Here is an 18404-nt window from a genome sequence, read left to right on the forward strand (position 1 = left end):
CTGGGTTTTTGAGATTTGCTCAGGAGTTTGATGAGGAGAAAGGCTGACCAGGTCTTGGGTCATCTGCAACAGAGTCGGCCTTCACTGATCGGCAATCACTTGTGACATTTAAATATGGCCGTCCTACTAAGGTTGTCCTATAACGCTCATTACCATATGCCTCATTAATCTCTTTAACTGCTTCCGATGCATTTAAACCCCATGAATCGCATATCTCTGTTCAATCTGTATGTCAGACATTATATTTGCTTCAAAACGATTGTCAGTGACATGTGGCTAAAAAAAAAACTCCCTTCACGCAACTCTAGCAGCAGTTATGGAAAGTTTGCACGGTAACCATAAAATCTTGCACCAGTTCACAAATTAGGTGAACCCCCCTCGTATATGTGCTAGCACACTTAAAGAAATATGAATACAGTCGGTCCTCTTGTAACACGTGTTTACATTACACGAATTCGATCATACACGATTTATAAATAGGGGAACGATATCTTATATAACACGAACCGAATTCACTTATGCACAATTCGCCTTTGTGTTTACAAGAAATGGCAGTCGAACGCGGAATCACCCAACCGAACGCAACACGATAGGAATGAAGAAGATTCTGAAAATGTATTTATGTGTTTTATATCAGTGAAGGGGAAACACATTTCACCATAATAACGTAAAAACCAACACAATTCCAGCTATCGATATAATCGCAAATGCAATTAGATCGAGTTTACGACCAGTTTATAACAGATTCCACTAGCAGAAACACAACTGGAAATTGTTTTTATTGTTTTATGGTAGTAACCCCCAGAAATGTGCTTTAGTAAAATGTGAGGTGTTAATAATGTATCTCGGCTTTTACGGTGTTGTTTATTCAGTTGCTACACGCGCGCAGCTTTATGTGTATTAAGGGTGCCTCCTCGTTTTGTAATTGTGCTTTAAAAATGAGTAAAATACTTAAAAGGTGTGAAAAGGAAGTGTCCTGGCGAAGACACGCAGATTCAGAGAGAAAAAAAAAAAAGCAATAATGATAAACAGAGGCGGACTGGGTCAAAAATTCTTACCCGGGAAAACTTATAGTGGCCTCATACTACGGTTTATGGCTAAAATCACACCGGCCTCCAGCCCACCAGGGTTTCCCCGGTAAAGCTTATGGCCAGTCCGCCTCTGTCGATAGAGGAAAAAAAATATGAAATTGTGAAACGCTTTGAGCGAAATGAAAGACCATGTGATATTGCACGTGCTACAGACCTAAATGAGGCAACGCCGAAAATTACAAAGAATGCGGAGAAAATAAAAACAACTTTCATAGCCGGAACAACTCAAAGTGTAATTAAAATCCATTAGATTAAGACACAAGAATTGGAAGAGATGGGACGGCTGTCTTTGCTATCTGTTTTTCGATTTTCTATCTGTTTGGATTGAAAATCAAACAAAAAACAAGTTTGCTTACGATAGAAGCAAAAGCATTAGCAATATTTTATTTCGTAATAAAATACGTAAGCATTTTATTACAACTTACGTATTATAATTTATACTTACGTACATATTATAAAATATTTAAGTATTTTATTTAATATAATAAATTTTTTACGAATAAAATACGTATTTTATTCATAAAAAATACTTTTTTAGTATTAAAAAATACTTTATTATAATATAATAAATAATAAAAAAATAAATATTTTTTATTATTTATTATATTATAATAAAAAATATTATATTATTTTTTATTACGTATTTTAATCGATTAAAATTACCCGATTATTTATTGTGTTTGTTAATGTTTTGGTTCCAAATGTGTGTTCAATCTTGGGTGGTCGGCACCTAACCCCACTTTTCCCGTAGGGCCTGTTGTTTATATTGCACAGGGTTTCTAGGAACACAACTATCGTGCTATACGAGGACAGACTGTACTGGTCCAGCAATTACTTTTAATGCCATGTGCTTGTTGTAGACAAATTAAAAGTTGTCCCAGTACACACACACACTCTCTCTCTCTCTCTCTCTCTCTCTCTCTCATTCACATGTGCAACAATTTCTTACCAAGAACACAACATGGCCCTAGTTTTCCAAAATCTAGCTGTAATTTCTTTTGGTTTCCAATCCTAAAATTTAAACTCAACAGTAGGTTTTATGATGATTAAGAGATCCAGCAAAACTCAAGAGATACTGTAAGAGTTAAAAAGAAAGAAAGGTTGCAAATGTGCTTTTGGCAACAGGACGAATGCTAGACAGGGTGTGTTACTTCACAAGGTGACTCCTATTAAGTGAACTCTATGGGGTAGCCAGTAAGAGAGATTATTTTATTATTATTGTTACAGTCCAGAAACTTTTGGGTGACACCTCATATTTTTGGTAATGTTGCTTAGCTTTGAATGAATGAGTTTATTATAAGATAATAGTGAATCACTTATTCAAACATAGCTGTGACTATATTTTTTTATATTGGTAGCAATCCAGTGGTGTGTTTCAGCATTTGAAAAACTCTGTGATGTCATGTATTCAGCACGAACCAACACCTGATCTTCACCCAGATACACTTGGAGCACTGCAGGCAATCATGCTGGGTCAAGCTCAAGAAACTATTTTTCACAAGGCAGTTGCTGGTAGAGTAATATTAGTTCTGCTCTTTTTTTTTATTTTTTTATTAATAAATTTATATAACTTTACGTTTAATTCATTGTAGAATTCCTTATGCCATTTCTTTTTTCATTCTTTTATTGTATTGATTGGAAAAAAGGAGCTATGGAAAAGGAAATTTATTATTTTCTCTGAAAGAGCATATTATAGTAGAATTTATTATGCTAAAATAGATATACTTTCATTAAAGTATACAATAGGGTTTCAAATTATGTAAAAGTTAAATTCCTGGTACACCAGCATAATTGAAAATTCAAAATTTGTAGTTCCTTCCATTGAACACTATTGTGCTAAGGTAAAACTAGACAAACTCCTATAAACTATATATGCATATATATAAACTTTTAAAAGTTCCTGGCCTATTTGAAATAATTAGAAAATTAAAGGTTTAATGAAAACAAAAACTGTACATGACAAAATAAATTGTCATGTATGTAATAATTTGTGCATTTCAATTATGAAAAATTGCATCCTTTCAATGTCTGTCATCATTTTGACATTGTTATTTAATTCATCATGTTTTGTGGTTTATTAAAAAAAAATAAATTTTATTAACAAAAAACAATTTGAGCCTGATATATCAGATGAGTGGGCCTGCCAATTAATATCCTCAAAGTGTGCAAGTACACATTTTAGGAAAAGATCTTTTAAAATTCTCATTGTCGCTCTTGCTATTTGGGTCATCCTGTTGAAGCCCTTTTTTTTTTTTTTTTTTTTTTTTTTTGCACCACAAGCAACCACAGATCATAGTTCTGTATGCAACTCCATTAATAGTTTTTATGATCATCATCATCATTTTGTGTAATCCTCAAAGGACTGATATTTTTTTTTTTTTTTTTTTGAAAGCCCCAAACACAAGATGTATTAGAACCTATAGCACTTAGTATTGTGCATGTGTAGATGGTTGAGAAGATGAAAGAAGATATTTTTTGACATTAGACTTGAATTTCTGCAGATTCTGTAATTTCTGTTGTGAAGAGCGAATGGGAATTATACAAGTCAATTCAGAAGAACCGTGCCCATCGAAGTATGTATAGAAAAGGCATGCAACAGAAACCGAATGTCTGTGGAAGAATGGAGAATGTTAGAGATGAGTCATTAATTAACCTAACTGTCCTCTTTCGAATGGAATCTAGAAGCCAGAGAGGTTTTGAGGGCAACGCCCTAGATGTAGGAACAATATTCCATGTTAGCGTGGATTTGCAATTTGTATATTGTGAACAGCTGTTTGGGAGGAAAGTAACACCAAGAGTGAAAGAGAAAGTCCGGTTTTTTAGATACAAAGGAAGCAATAATTGTAATGTGCTTATACCAAGAGAGATTAGAAGTCAGGATAATCCCCAATAGAGATTTATGATCTTGCCTAGAATTCGAAGTGCCGTCAAAGATAAGCATAGGAGCAGAAGAATCCTTTTTGCGAGATATAAGGCAGGACTGAGTTTTAGAAGGATTGCTAAGTTATCTTTGCTCCACTGGAGATTAGCATTTAAGGAATTGGTAGTGGATATTTGAGAAGTTGAAGCTGTTTGTGCAGGGCAGGATTTCTCAAACTGGAAAGTGGAATGCAATGTGCTATCATCAGCTAAACTATGGATAGGATTTCTAGTCAATTAAAGAAAATCATTAATATACAAGAGGAAAAAAGTGGTAGAAAGAATGGAAACTTGGAGAACACCAGCATTAGTGGAGAAGTTAGAAGACAGAGCCATCTATCACCCGCACAGTGAGTGGTTGGAGAGAAAATTTGATACCCACTTTCAAAAATCAGTTCACAAACCATAAGATGAAAGCTTATTTAAAAGACATTTATGACAAACACGATCAAAAGCCTTTGGAATGTTGAGAACAACTGCTTGAGTTTCACCAAATTTTTCATTGAATTTGTCCATAGATGGGTAAATTAAGTCAGAATATCACCAGTGGATTGACACTGATGCAATCCATATTGACAATCGTTGATCAGATTGAAGTTTTCTAGGTAGTTTAATAAGGCAGTAAATTGATTTCTCCATTACTTTAGAAAGAGAGGCAGTAAGTGTAATAAGACAATAATTGAATGGGAGGAATTTGTCACCCTTTTTATCAACTGGGTAGATATCAGCAAATTACCAACCAGAATGAAAAACACCTTTGGAATAAGAAAGTGAAAAAATGCCACACAGAAGATGAGTAAGTTCAGGAGCACAGGTTTGAGGAACAAGTGGAGCAATACCATCAGGACCTGAAACTTTCTTAGCATCAAGATTGATTAACATCCTTCTGACATTCTTTTAATGCAAGACCAAAAGAGGCATTGAATGGAGTGTACTGAAATGGTTGGAGGTGGTTTACCAAGACAATCAGTACAAGAACTGGAAGAAAAATAGGGTGCTAGCAGGTCAGCTTTATCTTTGGCTGAAGTGGCAATAGAACCATCTGGATTTGGCAGAGGTGGGAACAGAGATGAGCAAAAGTTGCAGCCAATAGCATTTGGCAAGAGACCAGAATGCTCAGCTACCATTAGGGCAAGAAGCAAGTTTTCTACTCTTATCCTGTTCAACGTCTAGTTTTGACTGATTAATGATCAGTGGCTTTACAATTTTACAATTGTTTACAATCAGTGGCTTTACAGCTTTACAATTTTGTGAGCTTTGGTGTAGGCAGAAAATGAAGCTAGAGATTTGGAAATAAGACAATTAACAATATGCAACATTCTTCTCTTGAACAGCCGTAGCACATTTATTGGAAAACCAAGGTTTAGATAAAGCACAAGATTTTAAGGTGGAGTGTGGAATAAAGGATTCTATCCCTACAAGAATAATTTCACTTACACGATCTGAGCAAACATTGACATCAGAAGATTTGAAACAATAATCTGACCAAGGAAAGGAAGAAAAGAAATCTCACAGATTATCCCATTTTGCATTCTTGTAAAGCCAAACAACACGGGGTAGAGAATTGTCACAACAGAAAGACACAATTGCTAAGTTGGGATCTGAAGTGCCTAGAGGACCACTCACCTCAGCCATATACTTAGAAGGGTTGTTTGTGAGAAAAAGATCAAGCATGTTGGCTGAACAGTTAGGATTGTCTGGTATTCTGGTAGGTAAATGAACAATGTGACATCATTAGTAATTGCAAAAGCCTCAGCATCTCGACCAGCTGGGTACAAGTGACTAGAAAACAGAAGCCAGCTGGAGTTGTGAACATAAAAATCACCAAGGAAAATGATCTCACTGTTAGAAAAGTTTGAATGGAGAAAGTCAAGTTTCAAGTGCTTAGTGGAGTTGGGAGAATGATAGAGGCAACTGGTGAAATTGACAGAATGTAGTAGAGAGATTTTAAACCAGAGAAGATCGAAAAGAGGAGATTCCAAATTGCTCATCTTTGATGGGGAATATCAGAACATTCATATGCACAAGTACCACCTTTGAAGCAAAAGGAATCATACAGCGAATAATTTGGACAACTGAGGTGAGCAGTGGTGGAATCAACCAATAAACATGATTCTGTCAGAAAAAGTATACAGGTTTTGGCAGACTGTAAGTGAAAATGGACATCATGGAGAATAGAACTGAGATGACGATTATTTTTGAAATGAATGAGGAAGTGTTTGGGAGGTTTAGATCTTTTCACAGATAAGTTTGTTCTATTAGGTTGGCAATTCATGGTTTATTCAGAAATAAGAAAAGGTAGCAAGGATATGCTGTATGAAGTAATGAAATTTTTGGATACTGTGTTACACAGGGTAAGAATATAGTTTAAGCATAAATGCCAAATAGTGTCATGACTTGGATGAATTTGTTGTTCAAAAATTACTCTGGATTCTCAGTACTCCAAAACATGCAGTTCTACTTTTTAATAAATCCATGAAAAAATTACTTTCACTGTTTATCAAATTTGATATGAAAGTATTATCTTTAGCTGAGATATCCACGCGAGAAAATGCACGAATCCTAGTTGGATTTCTTGATCCACTGGTTTTCATTCTTTTACTAACTAGTTTTTGTAAGGAAAATGTTTTAAATTCTTCTTAAAAATTCACTGCAAAGATGACCTTCAGATACCTAATTGGACCAAGCATCTCAGGTTAAATGTTTCAGAATCTTCATTAACACCTTTCCTTACTCGCTCAGTAGTTCCTGGTGACCTAATTGGTTCTGGCCATCCACTACATTTTGCATCCTCAGCTGTATCATCATCATCATCATGAAATTTGGACGAGTTTGGTTTGCTGATGATGTGCACTTTCATTTAGACAGGTATGCGAATAAGCAAAATGCAAAATTTTGCTTATTCGCATTCATGTGCTCTCTACAGTTAGCATTTTTGGGCCAGTGTTTGTCGACAGAAACATAAAGTGACATCTGCCTCGATGTCATTAAGGTTAATTTTGTTTCCTTTTTTGTGTGACTGTAGCATTGGCATGAATGACAGCTGATTTCAGCAATAAATGCTGAAATGCCAAAGAAAGCAAATGAAGATGAAAAAAAAAATTTTTTTTTTTGTGTCAGAGGAAACAGATCATGTTCTTTGCAACTTCACACACTGTGTCAGATCATTGATAAACATGGAGGACATATTTGAACATGTTGGGATAAATATAGTTTGTGTTAATTTCTGTTTCTAAACAGTATTTTGGCTTTATGTTCTTCAGTTGAATGAATTGGTATGATGAATAAAAAATCATCCTGTACATAATCTGTATATATCCTGTCTTGTCTCCCTGTCCTGTTTATCTTTTCTGTGTACAGAAAGGATAGACAGGACAGGAAAGGAGGAGGGGTTATGCTGTTAGTTAAGAAACACAAAATCTAGGGAAGTGCATCCAATTGATGTTGGTGAACAATGCAATGTTGAGTCTGTTTGGTGTAACATAAGCTCTGGGAAAGGTAAAATGAGAGTAGTTGTGTGTTATAGGCCTAATGAATCTGATGAGTATAATGAGCAATTGTGCAGAGAAATAGTGGATCAGTAAATCAGAATGTCTTATAATAGGGGATTTTTACTTTCCATTGTTGATTGGAACTTGTGGATTGATCACTCGCACACCAGCAAGGCTTTTCTGGATTTAGTGGATGACTTTTCTACAGCAGCATGTTTGAGAGGCAACCAGAGGGAGTAATACTCTTATCTTCAAAAAGGCCTCTAAGGTTGGGAGAATGATTCATATCACAAATTTAAACAAGTACACCAACCGTTTAACTATAATAGTTTAATACTGAAAATTGTAAAATGTACCAGACAATACAGTACTGTAAAATAATATTTACAAAAACTGACTTACAAAATAAAATATGATGAAATTTTAAAATACAATAAAATATAATAAAGGTTAAAAGCAATAAAACAATGATTGTAGCTTTTGGGGGCATCCGCCTCCTTTCTCAACAACAATGATGTTTAGTCAACACATCCTTAAATAACAGGTTCACGGCACATGTGGCTGACCAGGCACATGCTTAGTACTTCTTCCATGTGAACCAAAACCGGAAGTGGCTCGGGAGCGTGGAAACGCAAAACGCTAGTCTTTTGCAAGGACCACAGCCTCCAGAAGGGGGTGGAGCTGAACACCCCTGTCCCTATTCATACTATTGTTTTTGGACGAGCCAATCCACAAACTCTCCAGCCACTTACGGTCCCAGAACCTATGTGCCCAGTCAAGGATGACAGCATTCACTGGGGAGACCTGGTGTTGTTTTTCCCAATAATGCTCAGCAATGGCGGACTTATTAAACTCTGCGGTCTGTATGGCTCGCATGTGCTCCCCCAGACAGTCTTTTAGTCGCTGTCCTGTCTCCCCCACTACCGGAATCCCCAGTAATGGGGTCTTTGAGCTGTGAAACCACTGTGTGCAACCTCCAGCCCGGAAGCTGCACACAGAGTGCCTGAAAGTCACGAAGCATCCTTGCAATATGATCTGACAAGCCCAGATAGTAGGGAATATAAACTGGTAACTGGAACGGATGGTTTTCCATGATTAGGCTCCACGTCTCTGTTATATTTATCAATGACCTTCTGGGGGTAACTGCATTTTATAAGATCCGCCCTAACTTGCCCAATTTTTCTCTCTCTCTCTCTCTCTCCTCAGAGGTACTATAATGTGTCCTAACCCTACCCAAAAGTGCCCTGGCAACGCTATTTTTATGCTGCGCAGTCTGTGCTGACCTGTAATGGGTGTACTGACTCCTACACATTGCTTTCCTAAAAACTGTAGTACTAAGCCTGGAGCCTTCTCTGTACACCATTACGTCCAGGAATGGGAGGGAACCATTCACTTCTACCTCTGAGGTAAACTGTATAAAAGGAGAGAAACCATTGAGAAAACTAACTACCGTATTTTCCGGCTTATAAGACGCACCCTAGTTTTGGCCACATATTTTGGGAAAAAAAAAATAAAATAATAAATATAATAATAATAAAATTAAATACGGTAATATATTTTTCTCAAAATAATGGTATACGCTTGGGTAAATGTTCAACCAATAATGAAATGTTTGTTTCTGAAAAAAGCTGACAGAAGTAACGTAAGAGAAATTCTTTTTCACCTTAAAACAAATACGGGCGTCACTTTCTCTTTGTAAAAGGTGGTTGGAATTGAAAAATCCCGATCCGGTGTAATTAGCCCGCCATACCATAAAAGCGCGAGATCATAGAGGAATACCATAAAAGTGCGAGATCATATTATAGAGGAAGCAAACACATGGGAAAATGAAACAAGTTTTTACTTACATCTGGTTTTAAGATTCATATTACACAGATTTCAACAAATTTTCCATGAAAAAAATATTACTGGTATGTATTGTTGCCATAGATTGTAGCCACTAATAATTGTTAAAAATATATTTCAACAGATAAATCTTAAGTAAAATTGGTGTGAATTTCAAAGGGAAGTTTTCAGAACTCAGTTTACCAGCACTGCGTCATCGAAAATGCATTGCCGGTAGTCTTTAGGCCTAATCTGACATTGACCATATAAGACGCAGGGTGATTTTCCGAGTATTTCTTCGTGAAAAAAAACGCGTCTTATAAGCCGGAAAATACGGTACATCCTCTTCTCTCCCCTTTTGTACCAAAGTGAACGTGTCATCCACATATCTCTTCCACTTGCGCATAGGGAACTCCAAACTTGTAAAAACCCTAGCCACGTCCGGTTCTGGTTCACATGGAAGCTACAATCATTGTTTTATCGCTTTTAACCTTTATTATATTTTATTGTATTTTAAAATTTCATCATACATTTTATTTTGTAAGTCAGTTTTTGTAAATATTATTTTACAGTACTGTATCGTCTGGTACATTTTATAATTTTCAGTATTAAACTATTATAGTTAAACAGTTGGTGTACTTATTTAAATTTGTGCTAGTAATACTCTTGATCTGATTATCAGTAGTGATTATTCATGCATTAAGAATTTGCAGATAAAGGAACCACTGTGTTACAGTAATCACAATGTACTGATATGGGAATTACATAAAGATGTAACTACCATCAAGGCTAAAGAGAAGGGTTTATGCTTTCATACAGGAGTCTCAGACAGTTTAAATTCTGTACAGTGGAATCAACTGATGACGTTACCAACGTTGAATTCTAAATGGGAAGTCTGTAGGCTTCCCATTTAGAAATCTTGGAGGCTTCTAGGCTTTTCATTCCAACTAAAAAATACTGTTCAAGGTTCAGGGCTAAAGGGAAGTGCATCCAATCGGGCCTAAATGGATGTTGGATGAATTAATGAGGTTTGTGGCAGAGAAGAAAAATGTATGGGATGCATATAAATTATCAGGTGACACAGAAGCCTATGACAGATATAAGCTGTCTGTAATCAAGTCACAAAGGTGGTTGGGCAGGCAAAGGCAGATTACGAGAAATCTTTGGCAAAGGATGCAAAGAAAAACAGCAAAGAGTTCTTTACTTATGTAAACTCTAGAAGGAGAGGAATGAATCAGATTGGACCACTTAACATAGATGGTTCGACTGTTGTTGATCCTGCTCAATTAGCTGATAAACTGAATGAGTATTTTGCATCTACAGTCACACATGAGGAGTTATTCAATGAGGGGAATGTCAGAAGTTTATCAAACTCATACAGGGAGCTAACTGATTTTGTAATAACTGAGAGCAAAGTGGAGGAGAAATTGTTGAGGTTAAACATGAGGAAGGCACCTGGGGTGGACAGGCTCTATCCAGTTATATTAGAGGCAGCAAAGGAAGTAAGCAAATCCTTAGCCATAATTATGAGAGCTTCCTTGAACTCATGGGAAGTCACCATGGATTGGAGGGTTGCAAATGTATCACCAATTCACAAAGGGGGTTCAAAAGGTGACATAAGTAACTGTTAGTTTAACTTGTGTTCCAAGGAAAATAATGGAGTCACTGGTTAAAGAAGCATTGCAGGATCATCTAGACAAGACTGCAGTAATAGTTAAGACACAGCATGGGTTTGTTAAAGGGAGGTCTTGTCTGACCAATTTGATTGGATACTATGATGTGGTCACAAAGGAACTGAATGCCAAAAATAATTTTGATATCATATACAGGTAGTTCTTGACTTTACGAGTTAATTTGTTCCTAACGTGTGAAGCTGGAATTTATTTCCTATAGACAAGGTTTAAAATAGGGATTACATTCTCAACAATGAAATTAGTTAGCTAATTAGTTTGTTTAAAAAATGATTGATTTATCCAAAGAAATGAAGACAACCTGTAAAATTGGAGCAGTGTGACATTGGAGGCAAATTGCTGCTATGGATAAAGGGGTGGTTGAGGGGGAGAAGACAGAGAGTGGTAATCAATGGACACTGCTCATCGTGGACTAATGTTATTAGTGGAGTCCCTCAGGGCTCAGTGTTGGGTCCATTATTGTTTTCTGTATTTATAAATGATATTGATGATGGTATATCAAGCTTAATGTCCAAGTTTGCAGACGATACAAAGGTTGGCAGGGTTGTCAAGGACACTACTGACACTATGCTGCTGCAACAGGATCTGGAAAGGTTGAGCAGATGGGCTGAGAGGTGGCAAATGAAGTTTAACATTGACAAATGTAAAGTACTACACATGGGAAACAGCAACCCCAGAGCAACGTATCAACTCTGTGGTACTACATTGACAGTGGTAGACAATGAAAGGGACTTGGGGGTGGTTGTGCAGGCAGATATGAAGTTCTCTGAGCAGTGCAGACGGGCTGCAAGAGTAGCTCATGGAGTATTGTCAGTGATATACAGGAATTTTTCCAGCAGGGATAAGGAGGTGATTATTCCATTGTATAAGGCAATGGTCAGGCCACACCTAGAGTACTGTATACAGGTCTGGAGGCCTCATTTCAAGAAGGATGTAGAGCTGCTGGAACGAGTACAGAGAAGGGCAACAAGATTAGTGAACGGAACAAAGGGGTGCTTTTACGAAGAAAGGCTTAAGTTTTGCAAATTACAGTGTCTGGAGACTAGGCACCAGCGAGGTGATCTGATAGAGGTGTATAAAGCCTTGAATGGTTTAAGCATGCTCAATGCTGATGGGATTCTTCCTCTAGCTCAGAAAAATCACCTGAGAGGGCATAAATTCAAATTGAGGAAAGACAGATGTAGGATAGACGTGCGGAAATTTGCCTTTAGCCAGAGGGTGGTTGGTTGGTGGAACAGACTTCCATCCCTTGTGGTGGAGGTTGATAGCCTAAATAAGTTTAAGGCTCAGCTGGACAGGTATTTTGAACGAACAGAGGGGTGAAGTGGAAGTGGTTTTTTTTTTTTTTTTTTGCTGATGCTGCATAAGCTTGCCTTTCTTGCATCAAATGCCTCTACTAATGCTAATGCTAAATCAAGCAAATTATAATAATAGAGAAATTATTTACGACTTACAAGTGTTGAAGAATGTTTTTTCTTCATAATCGACTAAATGCACACTCGTTGATCACTCATTATTGGCTTAGCACTCGTTGCTTTGTTGCAAAAGGAGTTGTCATTTTCAGAAATGTTTCAAGAGGCATTTGTTTCCAAGATAATCTCTTTTAATTACAAAGGGTACTAGGAAAGTTTTGCAATATGACGCAACAATGAATCACAGGAACTGCTTGTTGCTGCATGTTGAGACTATGTTCATACGTGCATAGTAGCCTCCGCGCCAAGTCGATGGGCTCAGTTATTCATTAGTAAGGTGTAAGGTGTAAGGTATATTGTTGTCATGCGGCCCCAGGGGTTTCCCCCATCTCCGCATTGCTTTCTTTGTGGGTGTACCAGTTTCCTGGGAATGCCAGAGGTTTAAAAGTGTGTGGGTATTGTACCTGTGTAATGTCGTGTACCGTTGTTCATCTGGTCATTTAGCCGCTGGACCCCTGCTGGAGCCCAGCGTTGCCCCACCTTCGCCCCGTGGAGGCAGACCAGGAAACACCAGTAGACTAAGATTTACTCTGGCAGGTCCTGCCGCTTAATTTCCTGAGATTTCGGCAGCTAGGACCTAAAAAAAAAAAAAAAACTTATGTACACATACACATGTATGCACATATACACAACAGTGATACATAATATATACGCATCCATGCAATCGTAATTACTTTGGATGTTTGCATACAGCACGTGTGCATGCATTCATATGGCAGGAGTAGGGCATTGCGTAGGATAATTAGGCCGAGACTGGGCGAAGATTATTTTTTTGCTAGATTAAATTTAGTGTGTAGGGCGCTCGCGTTGTGTATAGATAGAGTGGGGGAGGGGAGGAAGAAGGTTGGGGGGAAAAGGCAGAAGTATGGGGGACACAGAAGAGATTCCCCCAGGTGGTCAGTGAGGCATGCCCATGCCTCACCAGAAGGAAAGGTGGGGTAGCAGGGGGCGAGGCGACTGGTCATCTCTTCCTCCTGCCAGGAAGGGATATTAAAGGAGAGCCAGGCTAGTGCTTGGCTCAGGCCGCCAGAACAGCTGCTATTCGTCCTTCATTCAGATTTTTTGTCTATCTTCATGGTTGCTTAGTAGTCCATCTTTGGTGTTATGCACATTTTGGCTTCTAGCCATTATGTGGCTAATGTGCATTCAGGTCCCGTCTTCTTCTGTACAGGGCTTCAGCGAACTTTGAGAAGGCAATATATTCCTGTCTCCCATCCAGGAGGTGTTGTTCTCTATCTCTGGGCAAAAAAGTGATCCGAGTGATGAGTTGGCAGCGGAGGTCATCATAAAGCTGGCATTCATGCATGAGGTGGTGCCAGCTCTCCAGCTCTCCACAGCAGCAAGTAGGGTCATCTGTAATGCCCAGGGCTGTAAGTTTAGCCTTAAAGGCACCATGTCCTGTTAGCAGGAAGGTCGCGTGGAGTCCCGGCGTGAACCATGCTGGAGCCATTGGATAGAGTTTTCCAACGTTGGGGAAGAATCGTTTGGTGACTTCTCCCTTTGGGGAATTCTCCCATCTGGTTTGCCAGGTTTGCATGAGATGATTTGCAAGTCTCTTTTTCTCAGTCAAACGATTTGTGGTAGGATCTGCGTCGAAGCCGGCGAAGGTGCAGGCTCTTCCCTTGGAGAGTTCATATAATACTCCACATTTAGCTACTTCGAGGTCTAAAGGTAGGGTTCCCGCCAGCACCTGCAGCGCGTGGGTGCTAACTGTTCTGCAGGCCCGGGTTATAGCGAGCAGCATGGCTCTATGGATAGAGTCGAGGATTCTGCGATTTACAGCCATGGTGACTTTGGGGTACCAAGCTCCGGAAGCATAGGTAGCTATCGGCAGGAAGGCGGCTTTGTAAAACAGCTTGAGGGTCTTCTTTTTCAATCCCCAATCCCTTTTTGCGACTCTGGTAACAAGGGCTGTATATCCCCGTATCTTCTTACGGATGTATTTCAAGTCTGCCTGGAAGCAGAGAGTGGGGTCCAGTATTACTCCCAGGTATCTAAGTTCCTTGGACAGTCGTAATGTGATACCATCAATCTTAATCTGTGGGGGTCTCCTGTAATCTAGGGCACCCTTGAGGAGAATGGAGTCCGTTTTGGTTGCTGAGATCCTAAGGAAGTGGATATTGGTCCATTCTTGTAGGATTTTAAGGGCATGATTTGCCTTTCTTTCCAGCTGGATTCTGCTGTTTCCCTCTATCATCAGGATGAGGTCATCTGCAAAGGCTTGTGAAGACGCCTCTCCAATATCGGTATTTAGGAATTCATCCAAAACGATGTTCCATAACGTAGGTCCTAAAACGGAGCCTTGTGGACAGCCTCTGTTGATTTTTCTGGTGAGTATTTTATATGGAGCATTCACCATGATGAGTCTACTGGAGAGGTAGCTTTGGATTACTCGATAGAGGTTGCCTGGCATCCCACTCCCCCAGAGCCGGGCCAGGATGCTCGGCCACCAAAGGGTGTCGAACGCCCCAGCAAAGTCGATAGAGATAGCCAGGAAATATTTGTTTTCTGTGGCAGCTGCACGTGCAAGGACGTTCTTCAGGGCATCTACAGTCGACGTTCCGGGTCTAAAGCCGTACTGGTTTGGGGACATTAGGTTTGCCTGTAGGTAGTGGGCCTGTATTCTGGTTAACAGGAGTCGTTCCAAGAGTTTACTGCAGACTGTTAGTAGGGCTATTGGTCTGTAGGAAGTTGGTTGGTCTGTTGGTTTTGTCGGGTTTTTAATTATGAGTTTAATATTTGCTTTTTTCCAGTCCTTCGGATAGGTTCCAGTTTGGAGACATAGATTGAAGAGGTTCAGTAGCATGTCAGGGGCTATCTCCACCACCTTCCTGATGATTTCGGGCTCCAAGAGGTCCGGACCCGGACATTTCTTACTTTTAATAAGGTGCGCAGCCGCTTGTAGTTCCTCTATTGTGAAATCCGGTTCCCTGTCTTCTGTTCGGTAGTCGTCATTCTCTGTGCACATCTTGATTTGTTGGGGTGTCTGTGGGTCTACATGAGGGTGGAAGGTTGCATCCAAAATATTGTTAACAGATGCCTCCCAAGAATTGGTAGCATCTCCCTGTGGTGTTATGGTGGTTAAAATTACCTCTCCCCTGGGAAGTTTATTAGTGGTTACTTTGTAGACCACCCCCCAGGGGTCAGTGTTGCCAGTGGTTGCGACCAGATTTTCCCACGAGAGTTGTTTACTTCTGCGTATGAGCGAGGTGTACTGGTTTCTGGCCTCTTTGTAGATTTCCCGTAGTGCATCCACTTCAGGGGCAGGCCAGGAGCGTCTGGCTCTCTGGAATGCTTTTCGTTTGTCCTGGACTTCTCTTCGGAGCCTCTGGAGCTCCGGACTCCACCATGGTACAGCACCTGAGGCAGGTTTTCTTCGTTTTATGGCAGCATTCGCTGCTTTAGTAATGATCGCTGTGATTATTTTTTGGAGTTGGTCAGGGTCTTGGATTGTTTGAATTGCAGCTTGCTGTGTATCTTTTTCTGCTATTAGGGTGTCTCTGAATTGGTTCCAGTTTGCAGTGTTCACTGCATATCTCTGCAGCATTTTTCTCTCAGGATATTGTCTCTGATGGTCTCTGTTGAGTTGGAAGGTCAGGACCCTGTGGTCGGACGTTGTCCAGGCATCCTGAACCGTCCAGTCTGTTATATTGCCAGCAATGTTTCTAGTGGCTAGGGAGACATCGATGGTTGATTCCCATCGTAGGTTGCAGTAAGTCGGTAGTTGATTAGGTTGGTTTAGCACTGTTATCGTTGATGTTGCTAGGAATTCCTCCAGGCGCTGCCCATTCCTTGTCCCCTGTCTGTCCGGGGTATGGCTGTACCAAGCTGGTGACCTGCAGTTCACGTCCGCTCCTATTATTAGTTTCTGGTCAGGGAGGATATTTGTTACATGTTCTAGGTACCTTGTAGCCATCGTTATGTCCTCTCCAGGGCGGCAATAAAGGGCTACGACGTAGAAGGCTCCCAGTGCTGAGATAAGATGCGCACAGACTGCCCAGGCCGTGCAGAGGTGAGTGATCCTGGTAGCTGTTATATCTGGGTTTCTGACCACAATAGCGGCCGAGGGGATTTCATTTTCAGGTTGTATGATCTTGTATTGTAGGGGGTATCCCCTTACATGATTGGCGGCTGCGTATGGTTCTTGGAGTATGATGATATCTATATTTTCGTCGTCGGCTTTCATCCTGACCTGGTCGGCCACTGCCCTGGTTCTATGAGCGTTTAGCTGGAAGAATTTGATTACTTTAGTGTTGAATTGTTTATGGTGTGGTGCCATAATCTGTTCTGGATTGGGTCAAGCTCTTGTATTTTTGGTATATGGGACACATGCTGTCTCTGAGGGAATGGGAGGCATCCATTTTCTGACTTTTGCAGTTTGCACAAACGGCGTCTGTGCTCTTATTTGGGCAGTCGGTGAAGTTGTGGCCCTTGCCAGCGCAGTGGCCGCAGGTTCGCACAGCCTGGGAGCATGTGTGCGATGTGTGTCCGAACTTGCAGCAGTTGTAGCATTTGATGATAGCCACATGTTCGCGGAATCGGTGGCCGCTCCAATATATATAAACTCTAGTCTGATTTATAAGTATTTGCCAAGCCAGCGGGCTCAGTTCTACCGACCAGTTGACTGTGCTCGAGGACTTGGTCTTGATGGTGTGCTTGGGTATCACATGATCATTTAGATTTTGATCTGGCAAATGTTTGGACAGATTTCTATCAAACAATTCTCTTGCGACTTCCTCGGGTTTGATATCCTTATCAAGGTCGTATATAAGGATGGAGGGCCCCTTCCTTCTTGGGGGTTCCGCTCTGAGTCCCAGGGTTGCTATCTTGGGGTTGGCTATTATTTCGTTTATTTCCTCTGTGGTCTCTGTTTCGATGACTACACCTGGATTCCTTGTCTTTCGTACCGATTTTATTTTCGTGGTCCTTAGGTCATCGGAGAGTTTATTAATTATTGCCTGCTTAATGCCTTCACTAGAATGTTTGTCCACTTTATTAAGGGGTCTCAACACTACAATGTTAGGTCGCCGAGTGGTGGATTTCTCCTTGGCTTGTATTGGTTGGGTGGCTGTGTGGTCACACTGAGCCGGTATCCTCAGCGCATCTGCATAGGAGGGAGTGCGCTGTGGCATATTTTCTGCTTCTCCTTCCTTATAAGCCTGCAGTTTAGCTGTGGCTATTTCAGATTCTAAGTATGTTTGGAATAAAACGGACTCCATTTTATTCCATAAAGTAGCAATTTGGCCTCTGAGACCTGCTGAGATTCTGTTGCTCTGGTCCCTAAATAGGTCTTCTAGGGCTGTCTTGAGAGTGCGTGCTTGATCCAAGGGGGATCCCTCTGGGAGTGCAGAGTCCAGGGGGGAATCCTTCGGCTTGGTTTCAACTTGTTTTCCTGGTTGTAGGGAGCCAGGATCATCATGAGCGTCCTTTGGTTGGCTCTGGCTTCTAGTTGCTCTGTCCGAATTAGAGACTATTTGATTTTTATTTTTTCTTTTAGCCAAAGGTGTCGGTTTAACTTCTTCAGTATGGAATTGGTGTTCAGGGTTAACTTGTTCACAGTCAGAGTCACAATCTTTTTCGTGTGGTTCTCCCATCATGTTTGTATCCATTTCGGATTTTCGAAGTTATCCGGATTAGTGAGGTCTAGACGCGTTATTTTGTTTGAGGGCTCTGAGAGCTGTTGGAGGATATAAACCACTAGTCCGTGGGTATATTTGTTGCCGTGTGATCTGCAGGCGAAGATTCGGGCTCTCCCCCACTGGCAGTATAGGGGGGGGGGAAACAGCCTAGTATATAAGTGGCCCTAGGAAAACGGGGTTAATTTCTCTGGGGGTTTTTCTTGGCGCCGATAACAGTGGTGACATCAGTTTTTGCACTACACGTATATTTGCTAAGATCCATTCTGTTCACGGTATG

General features: G+C 40.2%; 1 protein-coding gene across 1 annotated transcript in view; it reads left to right on the forward strand.

Annotated features, from left to right (window-relative positions):
• Window positions 1–18404, forward strand: part of ALiX (programmed cell death 6-interacting protein-like protein AliX) — a 262161-nt gene that overhangs the window by 112975 nt on the left and 130782 nt on the right. Inside the window, exon 5 of the mRNA XM_090373269.1 lies at window positions 2450–2603. Coding sequence (XP_090229395.1) covers window positions 2450–2603 — 154 coding nt within the window. The remainder of the gene's footprint in view (window positions 1–2449; window positions 2604–18404) is intronic.

The sequence above is a fragment of the Mastigoproctus giganteus genome, chromosome 1, assembly GCF_048544385.1.
Source record: "Mastigoproctus giganteus isolate SK-2022 chromosome 1, ASM4854438v1, whole genome shotgun sequence".
Classification (NCBI taxonomy): Eukaryota; Metazoa; Arthropoda; class Arachnida; order Uropygi; family Thelyphonidae; genus Mastigoproctus; species Mastigoproctus giganteus.